Here is a 19381-nt window from a genome sequence, read left to right as displayed (position 1 = left end):
GGTATTCTCCAAAGTGACCATATCTGCTTGAAAGCACGTTTGTAGAAAATTTTTCTGATCATTACCATTTGCCAAAATGATTTTGGTCAACAGCAATAGACAGTATTTTTTTTTTCTACGGGAAGAACATGGATGGATGATGAGAGATTAATTGGGTCTCCTTTAATTTAGTAACCTGTTAAAAATGTAAGATCCAAGAGGAGACTAAAGAGAAAGAAGACTTAAGTTAATGAATATTGAAGATTGGAACCTATGCTTAGGACTGTAATGAAAATCTCTGTATTTTTGAAATTTAGATGAGCAAGGATGGTTAGAACCCATTTCTACTATTCTATGTTAATGACTATACAGTGGAAAAATAACTACTATAGCGATTTTGGAAAAACTGACAAATCAACACTTAAATGAAACAGTCTTGAAACAAAAGATTTGAGTTTGGATCAGACATGATTGTGTAAGACTTAATTGTAAGCTTTTCTTTTGCTAATGTCTTAATCAGCCAAACTTTGCAATGATCACATAAACTTTTTTTTAAAAAAAATTAGACCCATGTTGAAGCTGTAACAAAAAAAAAGGAAAACGTCCGGTCATTGGATACAATTGATAAAACTTTATTTGCATTATGCTTTAAAATGGAGTAAAGATATTAAAAGCAATGCAGCTTTGATCAGAAGTGTTTGAATTTATTTTTTTTTAAGCTTCAATGCTTCAAAGTTACTGAGGGAAAAAATTTTTCCAGATTTTTTTTTTTCCTGAAAAGTAAAAAATGGCTCCATTGGTAGCAGTAAATAATTCACAATTTGGGGTTAGGTCAGAGGCAGATTTTGGAATAAAAGATGAGTACACAATTAGAAACCTTGTTTTGAGGCGACCAAAGTTTTGCCCCATCAGCCCAGCTGACGGCGGCTTCGATTTTCACCCGGAAGTGGTTTGTTTGACCAACCGAAAAGCCTCGAGGAATTCGTTGAAGTCGATTTTCCCATCCTTGTTGAAATCAATGCTGCGGGCCAAATCGCAGATGTTTTCATCAGAGATATCAATATTCATGTGGGAACTGAACAGCTTCCATATTTGCTGGAACTCGTCAAGAGAAATAAATCCTGCAGGACGGGAGCAAAGAATACTAATCTTTTTTGGAGTGTGGAGATCAGAAATAACAGCAATAGCATTTCTATGTCTCCAATTATGTGATTTTTTTTAAAAAAGTACTGCCACTTTTTAGATGTACTTGGTTCTCTTAAAAACGAGTCTTGATTCTGAGATTGCAGCTGCCATTTGCGGTCATCCTGTTTCTCTTTTTATGTAAGAAACTATCATTGAAACCATAACTCAATAAACCTCTGGTTATTTATGAATACAATTCAATACAGTAGCAGAGTTGGAAGGGACCTTGGAGGTCTTCTAGTCTCACCCCCTGGTTAGGCAGGAAACCTTATACTGTTTCAGACAAATGGCTATCCAACATTTTCTTAAAGACTTCCAGTGTTGGGGCATTCATAACTTCTGGAGGCAATTTCTGTTCCACTGATTAATTGTTCGAACTGTCAGGAAATTTCGCCTCGGTTCTAAGTTGCTTCTCTCCTTGATTAGTTTCCACCCATTGCTTCTTGTTCTACCCTCAGGTGCCCTGGAGAATAGTTTTGACTCCCTCTTTTTGGTAGCAACCCCTGAGATATTGGAAGATGCTATCATGTCTCCCCTCGTCCTTCTTTTCATTAAACTAGACATACCCAGTTCCTGGCAACTGTTCTTCATATGTTTTAGCCTCCAGTCCCCTAATACCCTTTGTTGCTCTTCTCTGCACTCTTTCTAGAGTCTCCACATCTTTTTTTACATTGTGGTGACCAAAACTGGATGCCATATTCCAAGTGTGGCCTTACCAAGGCCTTATAAAGCGGTATCAACACTTCACATGGTTTGATTCCCCGCGCATGCACAGTGGAACTGAACTAGCTGGCAGGTATACGCGCATGCATGGTGGAACTAAACTGGGGCGATGGCATGTGTGCCTGCACCATAGATTCATCATCACAAGCTCTAAAAGGATGCAAAGGACCAGCTGTCTGCAAGGAATATCAATCCTTCCATTCCCCACCATCCAGTCAGAGCTGAAGAAGCTTCTTGGGTGAGAAGCGAAACGTCTTCAAAGAAAAACAAGCAAATCCAGTTGCCTCCTGAAAAAGCCCCCTGAATGATTGAGAATCTCTACAGATTCCTGGCTATTTAGTTTTCCTTCTCCAATCAGCCACCACATTGTTCTTGCCTCTGCTGGTGTATTATAAAATATAAAATAGTAGTTAATACTACTGTACCTTCCACCGTGCATTTAAAACCAAAACACTAAGAGCTCTGCCCTTTCTACACGAATAATCACTTTGGCTATTAAAAAAAAGGAAATTGGCCAATAATAAAAGGCGTTTTACCCGAACAATCTGTGTCAATCAGGCTGAAGATCGTCTCCAGATTGGATAGGTTTCGGTAAATGCTTTCTAGCAAACTCGACTGAAGGCGCTGAAAGGAAGAAGGCCACCGTTCACACAAAAATCCCTTCATCTGTTTTCAAAACACGGCTTGAAATAGTCAAATATGCTTAACAGGATAAAGATAGGACCTTGAAATTGTATTTATGCCTTGGGGTGCGTCTATGGAATGATAGTTCTTTAGCCTCCCTGGTTGCCAAATTCCACAGTTGGCAAGAAATTTCAGGAAGAGGAAGGGAAGGAGGAAAAAGAAGGAATAACAGAACAACCCAGCTGGAAGGGACCTTGGAGGTCTTCTAGTCCAACCCTCTGCTCAGACCTTCTGCCAATTCAGATAAATGGCTGTCTTCTTAAAAAACCTCCAGTCATGGAGCAGCCACAGCTTCTGAAGGCAAGCCGTTCCACCGGTGGTTTTCACCGATAGGAAATCTCTCCTTGGTTCTAGGTTGCTTCCCTCTTGGTTTAGTTTCCATCTATTGTTTCTTTTTTTATTAAACTTTTTATTTTATTTTTAATTTTCAAAACAAACACAACACATCCTTCTTTACCTACTGCAGAAAGTGTATCAGTTGGTTACAAAAAGACTTTCGTGCCTCTCTTCCGCAGTCAACAAACATAATTCATTTATTATCATCTATTGTTTCTCGTCTTTGCCTCTGGTGCTTTGGAAAATAGTTTGGCCCTCTTTTCTTTCTGGCAGCCCCTCAAATATCGTAACATGTCGCCCCCTAATCCGTCTTTATTCACTAGATTAGACTTACCCAGTTCCTGCAACCGTTCTTCATATGTTTTATCCTCCAGTCCCCTAATCCTCTTTGCTGCTCTTCTCTGCAGTCTTTCTAGAGTCTCCACATCTATTCTACATCGTGGCCACCTAAACTGAATGCCGTATTCCAAGTGTGGCCTTACCAAGGCCTTGTAAAGTGGTACTAAGACTTCACGTGATCTTGATTCTATCTCTCTGTTGATGCAGCCTAGAACTGTGTTGGCTTTTTTGGCAGCTGCTGCACACGGCTGGCTCCTATTTAAGTGGTTGTCCACTAAGACTCCAAGATCCCACTCACAATTACTACTATTGAGCTACGTTTCACCTTCTCTGTACCTGTATCTTTGGTTTTCCTTGCCAATGTGTAGAAGGAGAACATGAGTATTGGGGCGGGATGCTGGTTTTCTTCATTCCCAGATACTCTCTAGTCCAGGGATGTATAACCTTTTTGCCATCGCGTGCCAAAAAGCGGGGGGGAGTGCGGGTGTGTGTGTGTCGTATGTGCACATGCCCACTCCCATAATTCTATGTGCCCTCCCCCTGCGCATGCACAAGCGAGCCCCACCGCTCTCCCCCTTGGCACGGTGGACTCGTTTTTCGCCCTCCCCAGGCTCCAGACCAGAGGTGAGTTCCTACCAGTTTGCACCAGTTCTGTAGAACCAGTTCGTCAAATCTACCGAACCGGTTAGAAGAGGTTCCACCAGAAAGCAGGCCACACCTACAGAAGAGGTTCCAAAAATTTTGAAACCCACCACTGACACACACACAAACTCACACAGAGAGAGAAAGAGAAAGAAAGAAATAAAGAAAAAAGAAAGAAAAGGTGAGAGAGAGATGAAAGGAAAAAAGGAAAAATGGACAGAGAGACAAAAGGAAGGAGAGAGAGAGAGAGAGAACACATGGCTGGCAAGCCACTCCCACCAGGTCACATGGCTGGCAAGCCACTCCCACCAGGTCACATGGCCGGCAAGCCACTCCCACCAGGTCACATGGCCGGCAAGCCACACCCACAAAGGAGGCCACACCCACAGAGTAGGTTTGAAAAATTTTTGAAATCCACCACTGCTCCAGACCCTCTCTAGGAGCCCGGGGAGGGCAAAAACGGCCTCCCCCACACCCCGGAGTCCTACCAGAGGCCAAAAACAGCCTGTTTCCTGACTTCTGGTAGGCCCAGAAAGCCCGAAAACCAGCTGACTGGTGTGGGCATGCACGGCGGGGCGGAGCTTGTGCGCCCACCGATATGGCTCCATGTGCCACCTATGGCACGCCTTGCCATAGGTTTGCCATCACGGCTCTACTCTAGTGCATTACCTCATGGGTTGAAGATTTCTCTTCCGTCACGATGTCTCTGAGCCACATCTTATAGTCCACTTTCCCATTGGTCAGTTGCAATACCAGGTGTGGCCTCAGCATCCGCCACGGCAGTCCCAGGTGGAGAACCGACTCGATGCCCTTTGCCCAGTCGTTTAAACTGATGAGGCCTGGGAGGACCCAAAAATAAATCGTGTCAGAATGGCTTGGCGCAGGACCAACGTTATACAGGTACGGTAGTCCTTGAGTTAGGACCATAATGGATCCTGGTTTTGGGGGTCGTTTTGGGGGAAATCGGTGGTTTTCAAGTAACAAGGTTGCTAAGGGAAGTGTGGCGGTCGTAAAGTGAATCGGTGGTTCACTATGGGCCCAGTTTCGCCGAAAACCAAAAGTCACTCAGTTTTCAGCAAAATCATTGTAAAATGATTGCAGGATACCTCTAACAGTTGTAAATCTGCCTGGTTACATATTAACAGAGTTGGAAGGGAGTTTGTAGGTCATCTAGTCCAACCCCTCCCCCCCCCCAAGCAGGAGACCCTACACCACCGATGGCGAACATTTTTGGCTCATGTGCTATAAGGTGGGGAGCGCAGGGGGTCATGCGGTGGTGTGCCACACCCATAAAGCAACGTGCGAACCCCCCCCCCCAGTGCACTTGCATGCATGAAAAGCGCTCCTCCCCCCATTTTATGCATGTTTTTTCGCCCTCCCCAGGCTCCAGAGGCTTTATAGGAGCCTGGAGAGGGCGAAAACAGCCTTCCCTGCCCTCCCAGAGGCCCTCCGGAGGCTTCAGGGATCTTCAGGAGGCTTCCCTGAAACCTCCGGAGGACAAAAAACGGCCCTACGAACAAATGGGAAATCCGTTCCCGAACTTCCGGTTTGCCCATAAAGCCGGGTTTTTACGCTCTGGAGGTTTCAGGGAAGCTCCTGAAGCCTCCAGAGGGCCTCCGTGTGTGGGGGGGGACTCTTTTCACACTCCCCAGGCTCCTATAAAGCCTCTGGAATCTGGGGAGGGCGAAAAATGGCTTTAAAAAAGGCTGAACTCAGCTGGCCAGCTGGCTGAGGAGAGCAGTGGAAATCTATGGGCCGGTCCTTGGAACAGAAGAGCCACTGCTGCTAGTGAAGCCCCACCCAAGCTCAGGGGATAAAAGGCAGGGGGCAGAGATGAATAAATGTGGCAGAGGAGAGGAGAGCAGTGGAAATCTATGAGCTGGTCCTTGGAACAGAAGAGCCACTGCTGCTAGTGAAGCCCCACCCAAGCTCTGGGGATAAAAGGCAGGGGGCAGAGATGAATAGATGCGGCAGAGGAGAGGAGAGCAGTGGAAATCTATGGGCCGGTCCTTGGAACAGAAGAGCCACTGCTGCTACTGAAGCCCCACCCAAGCTCTGGGGATAAAAGACAGGGAGCGGAGATGAATAAATGTGGCAGAGGAGAGGAGAGCAGTGGAAATCTATGGGCCGGTCCTTGGAACAGAAGAACCACTGCTGCTACTGAAGCCCCACCCAAGCTCTGGGGATAAAAGGCAGGGGGCGGAGATGCATAAATGTGGCAGAGGAGAGGAGAGCAGTGGAAATCTATGGGCCGGTCCTTGGAACAGAAGAACCACTGCTGCTACTGAAGCCCCACCCTAGCTCTTGGGATAAAAGGCAGGGGGCGGAGATGAATAGGTGTGGCAGACAAACATTCATCTTCCGGACGGACAGACTTGTCATCCTGCACTGAGAGAGAAACTTTTTGCCGGGGCTGCTGGCGCTCCTAATAAAGGAATCATTGATTTAAGTACAGAGGGTTTGTCGTGTTTGGGGAGCTGGGTCAGAACCAGGGGTGGGCTGCTGCGGGTTCGCACAAGTTCGGGCGATCCTCTAGCTAGGAATCTGCCCAGTTCGGCAAACCCCCAAACGCTACCCCTGGCTGGCCACACCCACCCCACTCTGCCCTTCCCATTCCACCCCGCCTCTCCCAGGAGTCTCCATGTGGCCCATTCATCATGCCAGGTAAGTGCAGGGCCCTCGCGGACGCTTGCGGAGGGGGCAAAATGGGCCCACCGGAGGTTCCGGAAGTCTGGAAAGGGGCCTGTTTCCAGAGCCCGGAGTAAGCAGTTTTTGCTCTCCTGGAGGCTTAAGGAAAGCCTCTGGAACCTGAGGAGAATGAAAAATCACCACCACCCCTGCCGTGGTGCAGGAGGCCGACTAGGCCACGCCCACCATGACCGCACCCACCCAGCAACGGGGCAGCGAACCCATTGCTGCAATTTTTCAAGCCTGCCCCTGGTTCAGAACGCTCAGATTGTTGAGAGCAATGGATTGACTCTGTAAACCACTTAGTGGTGTATCAAGCGGTATATACCGTATTTTTCGGAGTATAAGACGCACCTTTCCCCCCCCCAAAAAGGGGGTGAAAATCCAGGCGCGTCTTATACACTGAATGGAGCATTTTTGGCCTCCCCAAACCCTGCCCCCTTTGCAAAAATGGACGTGCATAGGCTTTGGGAAGCCCGCAAAATGCTCCTGAGGGTTGGGGATGGCAAAAACTAGTGAAACATGGACCGTTTTTGTGAAAAACTGGCTGTTTGTTGCTCATTTTTGCCCCCGCTCCAGCCCCCAGGAGCTCTTTGCCGGTCTCTCAAACTCTCTGCATGCCCTGTTTTTCACCAAAAATGAGGCATGCAGAGGATTTGGGAGGCCTGCAGAGTGCAAAAACATTTTTTTTTTAATTACCTCCTCAAAATCCTGGTGCATCTTATACTCCAGTGCGTCTTATAGTCCAAAAAACATGGTAAGTTTAAGTGCTAATTATATTGCTATCATGGTGGCATCAAAACTGTCCAATTTTTATGGGCAGAGAGCTCATCTCGACTTTCTCACCATGTTCATTCATGGGGAATTATGTCTCTTTTGTTAGCCTTACCTGTGTTCTTCTTATCGTACCCCCGGAACACTGAGATGAGTTCTGACCTGTTAGCAAATAATTGCTCCTTTAAAATTTGATACGCCGATTCCTCCACTCGGCTAATCCTGGGGGGGGAGAAAAAGAGAAAATTTCTGACACATAAAATCGCAGGAGAACAAAAACATTCAGTCTGTGCCCTTTCCGGGATGACTGGCTTTGAGAGACCGACGACAGAAGAGAATCGTCCTTTGTTCACGGGAATAAATCGGCTGGATTGTGGATTTTTTTTTAAAAAAAAATAACGTTTCCTTGGCTTGAATTATCATTTAATTTTCTCTACAGATAGTTCTCGACTTAACTGCTGGTCACTTAGTCCCAGGGGTGGGCTTCAAAAATTGCAGCAATGGATTCGCTGCCCCGTTGCTGGGTGGTCATGGCCATGGTGGGTGTGGCCTATGGAACGATCTCCCCGTGGAGATCCGGACCCTTACTACTCTTCCGGCCTTCCGCAAAGCGATTAAGACTTGGCTGTTCCGGCAGGCCTGGGGCTGTTGATTTACCCAGCCCCACTCTAAGCTATATGAATCTTGTGCAATTTTAATGTCTGTTCTTTTTAATTTTTATATGTCCCCCCTCCCTGTTTTATCTGTAAGCCGCCCTGAGTCTCTCGAGAGTGGGCGGCATACAAATCCTAATAAACCGTAAACCTAGTCAGCCTCCTGCACCCCGTTGGGACGGGTGGGTGTTTTTTGCCCTCCCCAAGCTCCGGAGGCTTTCCTCAAGCTGCTGGGAGGGCAAAAACTGCTTCCCCTGGGTTCCAGAGGCCCGGTTATTAACAATCGTCCACAACTCCTCCTTTCGCAGATACATCTCCAAATTCACACTCCAGGAGAGGTAGCTGGTCTCATTTAGCCGAGACACCAGGAAACCTCCTCCCATTACGCCGACGGAGGACATGCTGTCTGCTAACCACGATTTAAACCCCTTACTCTGGTGCAAGCTCACACTGGGTTACTCCCCTCTCTAAGCTCTCTAGTCACTCTAGCACTCTCTCTGGACTGGGCCCACAACCTGTCAGAGTTTTGGCAGTGTGACTATTATAATAAACCCAGGAACAAAACATAGCACACAGAGTCTTTAGACAATTAATAGTAGTTTATATGCAAATATATACAGACATACATGTGGTAGATAGAATCCCTTACCACTCAGCTCGGAAACAAGGAGAGAAATGAAATACACAATGAGAGAGAAAGAAACGCCCTCTAATGGCCAGATATAGATATAGATATAGATTAGATAGATGGATGGATGGATGGATGGATAGATAGATAGATAGATAGATAGATAGATAGATAGATAGATAGATAGATGATAGATAGATAGATAGATAGATGATTGATAGATAGATAGATAGATAGATATAGATAGATATAGATATAGATTAGATAGATAGATAGATAGATAGATAGATAGATAGATAGATAGATATAGAGATAGATAGATAGATAGATAGATAGATAGATAGATAGATAGATAGATAGATAGATAGATAGATATAGATAGATATAGATATAGATATAGATTAGATAGATAGATAGATATAGATAGATAGATAGATAGATAGATAGATAGATAGATATAGAGATAGATAGATAGATAGATAGATAGATAGATAGATGATAGATATAGATAGATATAGATATAGACACATCTTTGCATCATCCTCACTGCATCAGCTTACAAATTACAGCTTACAACCTTACATCAGCTGGCAGCTATTAAATCCTCAGTACCTGACATCGTTTCCAGACTTCCGGGACCTCCACTAGGCCCATTTCTCCGCCCTCCCCGAGCCTCCGCGTGGGCCCGGCACTTACTTGGCATGACGAACGGCCGTGTGGAGACTCCTGGGAGGGGAGTTGCAGGGAGGAGTGGGCAGGGCCAGTCAGGAGTGGGATTTGGGGGGGTTCGCCTGAACCCGTGCAAATCCCCAGCAGCCCACTTAGTCCTAAAGGGATTCTTGGTGTCCTCTGAGCTTGGTGGTTTTCTTGCAGACATTTCATCGCCCAAACTAGGTAACATCATCAGTGCAAATCCAGTAGGCCTTGGATTTGCTCTCCCCTACTAGCACTCATGATGTTATCTAGCTGGGTAATGAAATGTCTGCAAGGAAACACACCAAGCTTAGAGAACACCAAGGACCCTAATTTCAACCCGGAGCTACAAATATACTCATTTATTTAAATACCAAAAAGCATTTAAAACCTGGACAGACCCTTGCCCCACCATCATGTGATCGCATTTTCTTAGGAATATAATTCTAATGGTTGGGTTGGCAATATATAAATCATGTAACAATGTTGTACCTGTTTCTTTAAAGCATACTGCAAAACAGGGGTAGTCAACCTTTTTATACCTACCGCCCACTTTTGTATCTCTGTTCGTAGTAAAATTTTCTAACTGCCCACCGGTTCCACAGTCATGGTGATTTATAAAGTAGGGAAGTAACTTTACTTTATAAAATTTATAAAGCAGAGTTACAGCAAACCCCTACCGCCCACCATAAAAGCTAGAACGCCCACTAGTAGGCGGTAGGGACCAGGTTGACTACCACTGCTGTAAAATGTGATCGGTTGCTGTTTTCCTCTATCGGCCATAAGAGGGAGCCAGAATGACTGTTAGCTCTCTGTTCATTAGATGCTGCGCTGATCTGATCTGAGTGTTTTGGAAGCTGGCTGTTAGAAAGTGCCGTGAGCTATTGTAAGTTTTGCAACTGCTAGCAAACTTTGAATGCTGAACTGATTATATGTTACTGAACTATGTTATTTGGACTATCCCTTAACTGAAAGACGTTGATGACTGACTGTCTTATCCGTGTATGACTTGGACTGTTTGATGGACCCTGATACCTCTATTTCCACGAAAGTAAAAGCCTATTTAAACTGCAGTGTCTCTGTATGCTGGTTTGTGTGTTCTCCCGCACAACTCTCACAACGCTTCTCTGAACGTACTCGCTCTCCCAACGGGGAGCTTACTTAACACTTAGCAACAGGACTGCATTTACGATGATTTGCAATGTCCTGCAATCCTGCGATTTACTTTTGTTTTGTTTTTTTGCTGGAAACCAGTGTTTACTTCCAGTTTCCAGCAAAAAAAAAAGCCCATTGCAAACAATAGCTTTATTTAATGACCACAATGTTTACGACCATTATGTTCGCTTAGCAACTGCCACCAAAAACGGTTGTAAAATCAGGCACGATTACTTGATGACATCCATAATAACCAGCTACGGCTATAATTCTAGCCTAAGATATGGTCATAACGCCAGGACAACCTATATTTCTGCCTTCCTGGATTGGGCTTCCTAACCCATGATCCTCAGCAGTGGTGGGTTTCACGTGTCGTTACCACCAGTTTGCCACGTGTGCGCCCACTTGCTTCGTGGGTGTACATGTCCCTTTCACGCATGCATCCGGCATTCCGTGCATGTGATTTGCTCACATGTGTGTTTTCCACCCGCGTGCCAGGCCTCAAGAGCTGGGGGGGGGGCACAATTTCCATTATCGGTTTGGGTGAACCAGTCTAAACCGGCTGAATATCACCTATGATTCCTCAGCCAATATAATAACATCTGAAGAACATTGGACAAGAGAAAGTTCATAATATATATGGCCTAAATCCGTGATGGCGAACCTATGGTAAGCGTGCCACAAGTGGTACGTGGAGCGTTTTGTCAGGGCACACAAGGCTTGTCCTGTCAGCTGGCTAGCGCGCAACTCTCCGCAATGCTGGCTAACCTTTGAGTTACGTTCATTTGGCGGATTACTCCTTTGGTGGCTTGAAACTGGAAAAAATGAGGGATGAGGTCAGGTCCCATTTTGATGTAGGCGCCCCGGTTACTGCCCACGGAATAATAGTTTGAAGCCGAGAATATGGTGATGACCTTGTCAAGACAAAACAGAGCACAACAGATTTAGAGCGGCGTTAAAGTCCCCACGTCAAAAGTCTCCCAAAACCACGTGTTCATCTTTGCTTTGCTCTCGTCCACATTTGCAGGGGCACGAAGCTCTGTCGTTAAAGATGCTGAGTTTGTCATCTGGGAAGCTGACAGCCCCGGTTCGAGACCCGAGCGCCGCACGACAGAGCGAGCTCACGTCCCTTGCTCCAGCTCCTGCCCATCTAGCAGTTCGGAAGCATGAAAATGCGAGAGATAAATAGGTACCGCTTCGGTGGGAAGTTGTTCCGTGTGCCTCGGCGTATAGTTATGCGGGCCATGAAGTGTCATCGGACAAAACGTCCTTGAACAAGAAACAGAGGTGAGCACTGCGTACTGGAGTCAGACACACGACTGGCCAGAGGAAATCTTTACCTTAATTCACATCTGTGCATTGTTGGCACAGATTTTCACAAATCTCGAAGGCAAAAATTATTAGGAAGTGTCACCACAGTGTCCTGCAATTTATAACTTTTGGCATTTGGTTCCATTTCCTGGCAAAAAAATACGCCCATTGACTACAATGGTTGTACCCCATGGTATTTACGTCTGCTGGTAAGTTACTACCAGAAGAAATGGGTTAGCTTGCAGAGTTTTACTGGGTTGAGCTCCACATTGATTATACAACCCATGTTTTTATTTATATAGGTAAAGGTAAAGGTTCCCATCGCACAGATGTGCTAGTTGTTCCAGACTCTAGGGGGTGGTGCTCCTCTCCGTTTCAAAGCCGAAGAGCCAGCGCTGTCTGAAGACGTCTTCATGGTCAGGTGGCCAGCATGACTCAACACCGAAGGTGCGCGGAACGCTGTTACCTTCCCACCAAAGATGGTCCCTATTTTTCTACTTGCATTTTTACATGCATTCGAACTGCTAGGTTGGCAGAAGCTGGGACAGGTAGCGGGAGCGCACTCTGTTACGCGGCGCTAGGGATTCGAACCGCTGAACTGCCTACCTTTCTGATCGACAAGCTCAGCGTCTTAGCCACTGAGCCACCGTGTCCTTTTTTTAAAAATTTCTTATAGCTACTTGTTAACTTACAACTGGTTGCTTAGTGAGTTGATATACACAGAACACTGAATACAAGATTTTCTGGCTCCTGAACACAAGATTTTCTGGCTCCTGAAACCCCGCCCCTTCACCAAAATGGCCATGCAGAACCTTTAGGAGGCTTCCAGAGTGCTCCCGAGAGCTGGAGAGGGCAGAAAGGAGCGAAAAACAGCCCCCTTTTTGCTTGTTTTTACCCAGCCCCCAGGAGCACTCTATAAGCTTCCTAAAGGCTATGCATGCCCTTTTTTTGACAAAAAAAACGGGCCCGTATTTGGGAACTCTGCAGAGCGCAAAAATTTTTTTTTTTTTTAATTTGCCTCTTCAAAATCTTGGTGCGTCTTATACTCTGAAAAACACGGTACCTTCCGATCGTGGTCGAATTCATAACCTTCTGGCTTGCATTCATGAGAGCGGATGATGAACTGCAGGCCGTGTTTTTGCAAAAACATATCCGTCACATCAGGTCCGAAGTAACAGCCTCCACCCCTTTCTATATTCTCTGTGCATCCGGGTTTGGGATCAGGGTCACTCCATAAAATATCTACAACCTAGAAGAAAAATCACAGGAGGTTTTCCAGTTGCTTTCGTTTAATTCCGTGCAGGAGTCAGGTATATAAGTCCACTTTCAGAACAAACGTCAGCAAGGACGTGGCACGACAAAACCGCGGTCCACTAAAGCGTGCCCGATTAAAGCGCGTACCTGACGTCATCAGCAGCGCGACAAATACGACCGCGGAGAAAAAAGGGCGCTTTAAAAAGCGCTTTTAAAGCAAGCCGATTCACATAAAGGTAAGGGTTAGGTTTAGGTTTAGGTTTAGGGTTAGGGTTAGGGTTAGGGTTAGGTTAAGGGTTAGGGTTAGGGTTAGGGTTAGGGTTATGTTAAGCGTTAGGGTTAGGTTTAGGGTTAGGTTAAGGGTTAGGTTTAGGGTTAGGTTTAGGGTTAGGTTAAGGGTTAGGTTTAAGGTTAGGTTTAGGGTTAGGTTTGGGGGGGGTTAGGGTAAGGTTTTCGTGTTAATTTTAACTTTACCACTCACAGCGTGATGTTTTCGTCGCGCTGTGATGACGTCAGTTGCGCGCTTTCGTCGAGCGCGCTTTAGTCTACCGCGGTTTTGTGGTGGAACCAGCAAGGAATAGCGTCAACATTTGAAATCCTGAGAGTTTCGAATTTTTATTAGTTTATCGAAATATAAGATACAAAAATGCAAAAAGAAAACAAAAAGGGAAATAAAGGAAAACTAGGGGAAGGGAAAAAAGAAAAAAAAATCTAGGATCAAAGGGAGAAAGAAAGAAAAAAGCATTGACTTCCAACCCCTTTGGGCTCAGTAGAACAAGATAATAACATATAATCTTTCTTTTACTTTTATATAATAATGCATCTTAACAACAAACGTATTTAATCAGCAAAACCCAAAACCAAAGCTTCGTTTTTTCCCTCAAGCACAACGTCCAAAAGTGGTTCCAAGCAGAAACAAATTTAATTGCATTCTTTCCTTTAAACAAAGCTATCCATGTTGCCATCTCTGCTAACTCTGCCAAGTTTTGCAGCCATTCCTCCATTGTGGGAATCAACGTACACTTTCATTTCTGCGCACAGAATATCCCTGCTGCGGTCACCATATGGAACGTCAAAGCTCTATTTATTTATTTATTTTCAAATTCTTTAGCCAGATTTTTGAAACTCTGGAGAAGTTCCCTTGTTCAGAATTCAATTCACCTGGAGCCAGGAGCATGGGAGACCATGGGGCATTAATGTGGGACTCTTAACATCAGAATGGAAAAACTTGCTCCAGACGTCTCTGTTCTGAGCGAGGCTTCCTGAGAGCAGGAAGCAAACTCCTGATCCCGACAAAAACCCCTTTTATTAATTTATTGTGAATTCTGCTCATTCACATCCAGCAAAGTCTTTCAAGGGAGGATTTACAGTCACAGACCTTATCTGGCATGGAGAGCTGCCAGGCCGATCTCTGCAAGACTTGGCAAGGAGTCTTGGGAGAGTCGCGAACCAATGAAGCAAACTAATTGTCTCCTGCAAACTCCACTCCCCTTTCGCTCCTCTTTTATTTCCTCTGGGAGGGGCCATTCATCGTCCACCTGTGGCCTTACTCCCAAGTTGAGCCCTGTTCTTTAGCTGTTCCCTTCGCTTGGCAGTTCTGCACCTGCGCACACTGGGAACAGGCTCCAGCTGTTCATCTGCCTCACTGATGTCTGACTCTGAAGGCAGCTGATAACTGGTATGTGGCCCTGGCCTCTTCTCCGCCTCTGACACAGAGCCCTTGTCCGAGCTTTACTCAGACTCCAGGACTGGCCCATGTTCCTCCCCAACCTCCTCACTGTCTGAATCTGCAGCCAGCTCTGCTGGCCGCTGGCGGGCCACAACAATCTCACCTTGGCTGACTTTCCCCGGCTGACTCGCTGCATCCATGTTGCCGCGGGACAATTCAACATGGGATAATTCCAGAAAGGGACAAGTAGAATTGCAGCTTTGAGGGCTTCTAACTTGAGAAATTTCTAACCTAAAGCAAGACCAGGCCCATTGCAATTCACTTGTCCCTGTCTGGAGTTATTCCCACATTGAATTGTCCTTCTGTGAGTTGTCCCGAATATGTTGGCCGGGGCGAGTTAATCATGTCGAGATAGTGAGCTGTCCTAGTCCCAGAGGTGGGCTGCTACGGGTCCAAATCCTACCTGTGGCTGGCCCCACCCACCCTGCCCCTCCCAGGAGTCTCCATGCGGTAATTGCAGGGCCCGTGCGGAGGCTCAGGGATGGGGGGGAAAGGGGCCTTCTGGAAGTTACAGAAAGCCAGAAATGGGCCATTTCCATCCTCCGGAGGGCCAAGGTGGCGCAGTGGTTAAATGCAGCACTGCAGGCTACTGCTAGATCAGCAGGTCAGCGGTTCAAATCTCACCGGTTCAGGGTTGACTCAGCCTTCCATCCTTCTGAGGTGGGTAAAATGAGGACCCAGATTGTTGGGGGCAATATGCTGACTCTCTGTAAACCGCTTAGAGAGGCCTGAAAGGCCTATGAAGCGGTATATAAGTCTACTGCTATTGTTTTCTTCCTTCCTTCCTTCCTTCCTTCCTTCCTTCCTTCCTCCCTCCCTCCCTCCCTCCCTCCCTCTCTCTCTCTCTCCCTCCCTTTCTCTCTCTTTCCTCCATTATAAAGGAGTTGTTCCAACTTCTTAGAAAGAAAAGTTTTTTTTTTACTCCTTTAGTTGTGGTTTTATTGGGCATGAAGAATCAGGACCATTTGCCAAGTTGATTTATTGCTCCTGCCTCTATACAATTGGCGGCAGATAAGAAGTAACACAGTTCAAGAAAGGTCGGACTTGGATAGCTGGTGGGAGCGCAACGATTCTAGGCTGATGACTCTCTTGTCTCCACCCACAGGCTCTGCCCTTTTTCTCCTACAAATGGGCCGGCTATTGCTCCCTTAAGCTGGGTTCATTTCAGAGGTAGTATTCAGCAGGTTCTGACTAGTTCTGGAGAACCGGTAGTGTAAATTTTGAGTAGTTCAGAGAACCAATAAATACCACCTCTGACTGGCCCCGCCCCCATCTATTCTCTGTTTCCCAAGTCCCAGCGGATCAGGAGGAAATGGGGATTTCGCAGTAACCTTCCCCTGGAGTGGGAAGGGAAATGGGGATTTTACAGTATCCTTCCCCTGCCATGCCCACCAATCCAAGCCCACCAAGCCATGCCCACAGAACCGGTAGTAAAAAAAAAAAATTTGAACCCCACCCCTGGTTCATTTCTACTTTTCCGCTTGTTGGAATTGTGGCAGTTCTCCAAATGCCTACCTGTTCAATGTCATCGTCATCGTCATCGTCGTCATAACTTGAGCTCTCTGAGTCCATAGATGAACCTAGTCCTAGAATTTTATCGACTCGCTCTTCTCCCCCGTGGGAGTTGCTGTGCATGGAACCACTCCTGCCAGCTTCCGATGGAGTATAGAACACAGTTTTTCTTCTCTTTGGTGCTAGCACAGAGAGAATCTAAGTTGAGAAGGGAGACACCAAAGGATATACGTGGCTTAGAATCAGATCTTTTCTGGAACCAAATTCTCAATCCAGTGATGGAATTGGAAAGAACAAAGAGTAATCTTGGAGGGGGTCAAGCTATTTTCCAAACCACCTGAAGGCCGGACAAGTAAGAATGGATGGAAACTGATCAAGGAGAGATTCAACCTGGAAATAAGGAGGAATTTCCTGACAATGAGAACCAATCAACCCATGGGACAGAAGTTGCCTTCAGAAGTTATGGGTGGTTCATCACTTGAGATTTTCAAGAAGAGATGGGACTGCCATTTGTCAGGAATGACGTAGGGCTGTGATGGTGAACCTATGGCACACATGCCATAGATGGCGCATGGAGCCATTTCTGAGGGCGCGCATGGCGTTGCCCTGTCAGCTCCAGAGCACATGTGCGTGCTGGCCTTGATTTTCAGCTGGTTTTGCCCTCCGAAACACCACCCAACGCGTAAAACAGAAGTTCGGGAACCTACCGGACCCACCGGAAGTTGGAAAATGGGCCTTTGGAGGACCCCTGTGGGGGGGAGGAAGCCATTTTCGCCCTCTCTAGCCTCCTAGAAAGCCTCTGGAGCCTGGGCAGGGCAGAAAACGGACCTACTGGGCCCACCAGAAGTCGGGAAATGGGACGTTTCCAGGCGCCGGAGTGCTTCCGGGGGGCGGGGAAGGCCATTTTTACCCTCCCCAGACTCCCGGAAAACCGTCCGTGCGAGCACAGGGCAGTGGGCGGGGGGAGGATCAGGCGCGCCTGCACAGGGGGTACAGTGGGGGGCATTAATTTATGGGGTTGGGCACGCTCATGATATCACCTGTGTGAAAAAGGTTCACCACCATCACTGGTATAGGGTGTCATGGCTGAGCTACAGGTTGTGGACTAGAAGACCTCCGTGGTCCCTTCCAACTCTGTTATTCTGCTCTGCTTTGCCACAAACAAAAGCGGGTTCTCTTCTAACGCCATACCTTATATCTCTCAACTTTGGCTAGGCGGTCCAAATCGGTCTTATCGGATATACCTCCATGTACGATCAGGACCTTCCTGTCGACCACGGTTGCCAAAGGCATGCTGCTGAAAACGTTCTTAATCACCGCCAGGAGTTTGTTGGCATGGTCCTAGAGGGAAGAGGAGCAGAGTGCAAAAACTAAGACACACAGTTCGGGGGGGTCACGTGACGACAACACAGAAGATGCCATAGGTAAGCAAACCAGAGTACCTTATATTTCCGTGTGACTTCCTTGGTGAACCCATAGCTAGAGGCAGAAGAGAAGGGAAGGTTTTAAATAGATGTCTCGGAAGGAAGGAAAGAAAAACAACAACAGCAACAATATTAAAAATGGCACAGACAGCCCTCCACTTACAATAGTTCATTTAGTGGCGCGGGTCAAATTTACCGCGACACTGAAAAATGTGACCCGTTTCCCGTAGTTACGAACTTTGCAGCATCCCCATGATCACATGATCAAAATTCGGGCGCTTGGCAGCTGACTCATATTTATGACCTTTGCTCTGTCCCCGGGTCATGTGATCCCCTTTTGGGACCTTCTGACAGAGCAAAGTCAGTGGAGAAGCCAGATTCATTTAACAACCGGGGTTACTAACTTATCAACTGTGGCAAGAAAAGTCATAAAGCACCACATAGAGCAAATAAAGAGTACAGTCACCATGTGCTTTACTGCTCAATTGTATTATTGTAACAGGAAACAGGAAACTCTCCTCAGAAAATAAAGAAACCATAGATTATAACCATAGATGCACATGGAACGCTGCCATCTACTGGCTGAATAATTCTTACTATACAAAATACATTTTAACATATATTCCAACACTTTCTCGAGTTACTTTCTTAGCCAGGGGTCAAGATCCATTTATCTTGCTTATAGTTCATCCAGGTTATTTCCTATAACTTTTACAGGTAGCCCTCAACTTATAACAGTTTGTTTAGTGACTGTTGGAAGTTTATGAAAATTTTGAAAGGTCCTGGGCCAAGGATAGATCTTCGGGATACCCCACTGCACGCTTCCCTCCATGTAGATGTAGTCACTCTCAATTCCCTTGTGGTTTATAAAGATAAATAAAATAAAAACAGATTGCCGTTTCTGCAAATGTTTTGGATTCCGTACCGGAAATTGATCATAAAGTCCTCGTGGTTCCCTCTGTTCACGTGGACCTCTTTGGGGTAAATCAAGAGGAAAACAAAGATAATGATCAGGATCTCCATGGAATTCTGGCCTCGGTCAACTAAGTCGCCATTAAAGACATAAACCTTCTGCGGAGAAGGAAGTCCGTTCTGTAAGGAAGAAAAAGATTAAACCTAAAATTAAACTTCAGTAGGACGGCAAGATTAGGAGACAAGCCCCCCCAAGTGATCCTCAATTGGTGGAGCCCTTGGTGATCTCAGAGTCTGATATTTTCTTGAAGATGTTTCATGACCCAACGAGGTACCATCATCAATGCTGGAAGGGAGAGTGGTTTGCTCCTTGTTTATCTACCAATGGCTTCTCCTGTCAGTGTTGGCAGGAGTGTTCTCCAACCAAACGTGGACTCAAAGCCCAGGCTACAGAGTTGTCCCTGCATGGCCCCACGGGAGTCTGACAACTAGCCAGAATACAAGATCAAGATCAAAGGCCAGAGAGGGCCTAAAACCAGGGGCTTCCAGCGTCTCTGCCTCTTTTTTCTTCTTCACCCAACATCTGGAAGCATTTCTGTTCAGGAGCTCAAGCCGTGAGATCCCGTCCACCATTAAAACCATCTTTCCGGAGAGGAGGAATAGGAGAAAGGGAAAGGCAGAGGAAGAATGGGAGGGAATGTAAGAGTAGGAAAGAGGGGAGGAATGGGAAGAAGAGGGGAAGGGTAAAGGGGAGGAAGGG

At 46.3% G+C, this 19381-nt stretch overlaps 1 protein-coding gene across 1 annotated transcript in view; it reads right to left on the bottom strand.

Moving 5' to 3' along the window:
* Positions 1-537: 537 nt before the first annotated feature.
* The window catches only part of PPEF2 (protein phosphatase with EF-hand domain 2), a 30853-nt gene continuing 12009 nt past the window's right edge, over positions 538-19381 (bottom strand). The window contains exons 7-16 of the mRNA XM_087723882.1: positions 18635-18801; positions 17728-17764; positions 17477-17626; positions 16289-16483; positions 12854-13039; positions 11248-11393; positions 7466-7572; positions 4558-4727; positions 2424-2511; positions 538-1100 (exon numbers count right to left, since the gene is read on the bottom strand). Of these exons, the coding sequence (XP_087580008.1) occupies positions 916-1100; positions 2424-2511; positions 4558-4727; positions 7466-7572; positions 11248-11393; positions 12854-13039; positions 16289-16483; positions 17477-17626; positions 17728-17764; positions 18635-18801 (1431 nt within the window). The 3' untranslated portion in view covers positions 538-915. The remainder of the gene's footprint in view (positions 1101-2423; positions 2512-4557; positions 4728-7465; positions 7573-11247; positions 11394-12853; positions 13040-16288; positions 16484-17476; positions 17627-17727; positions 17765-18634; positions 18802-19381) is intronic.

Source organism: Thamnophis sirtalis, unplaced genomic scaffold (assembly GCF_051295495.1).
Source record: "Thamnophis sirtalis isolate CommonGarterSnake01/CBP01778 unplaced genomic scaffold, rThaSir2_p1.2 scaffold_10, whole genome shotgun sequence".
Classification (NCBI taxonomy): Eukaryota; Metazoa; Chordata; class Lepidosauria; order Squamata; family Natricidae; genus Thamnophis; species Thamnophis sirtalis.
This window is presented reverse-complemented; position numbering and strand designations above follow the sequence as displayed.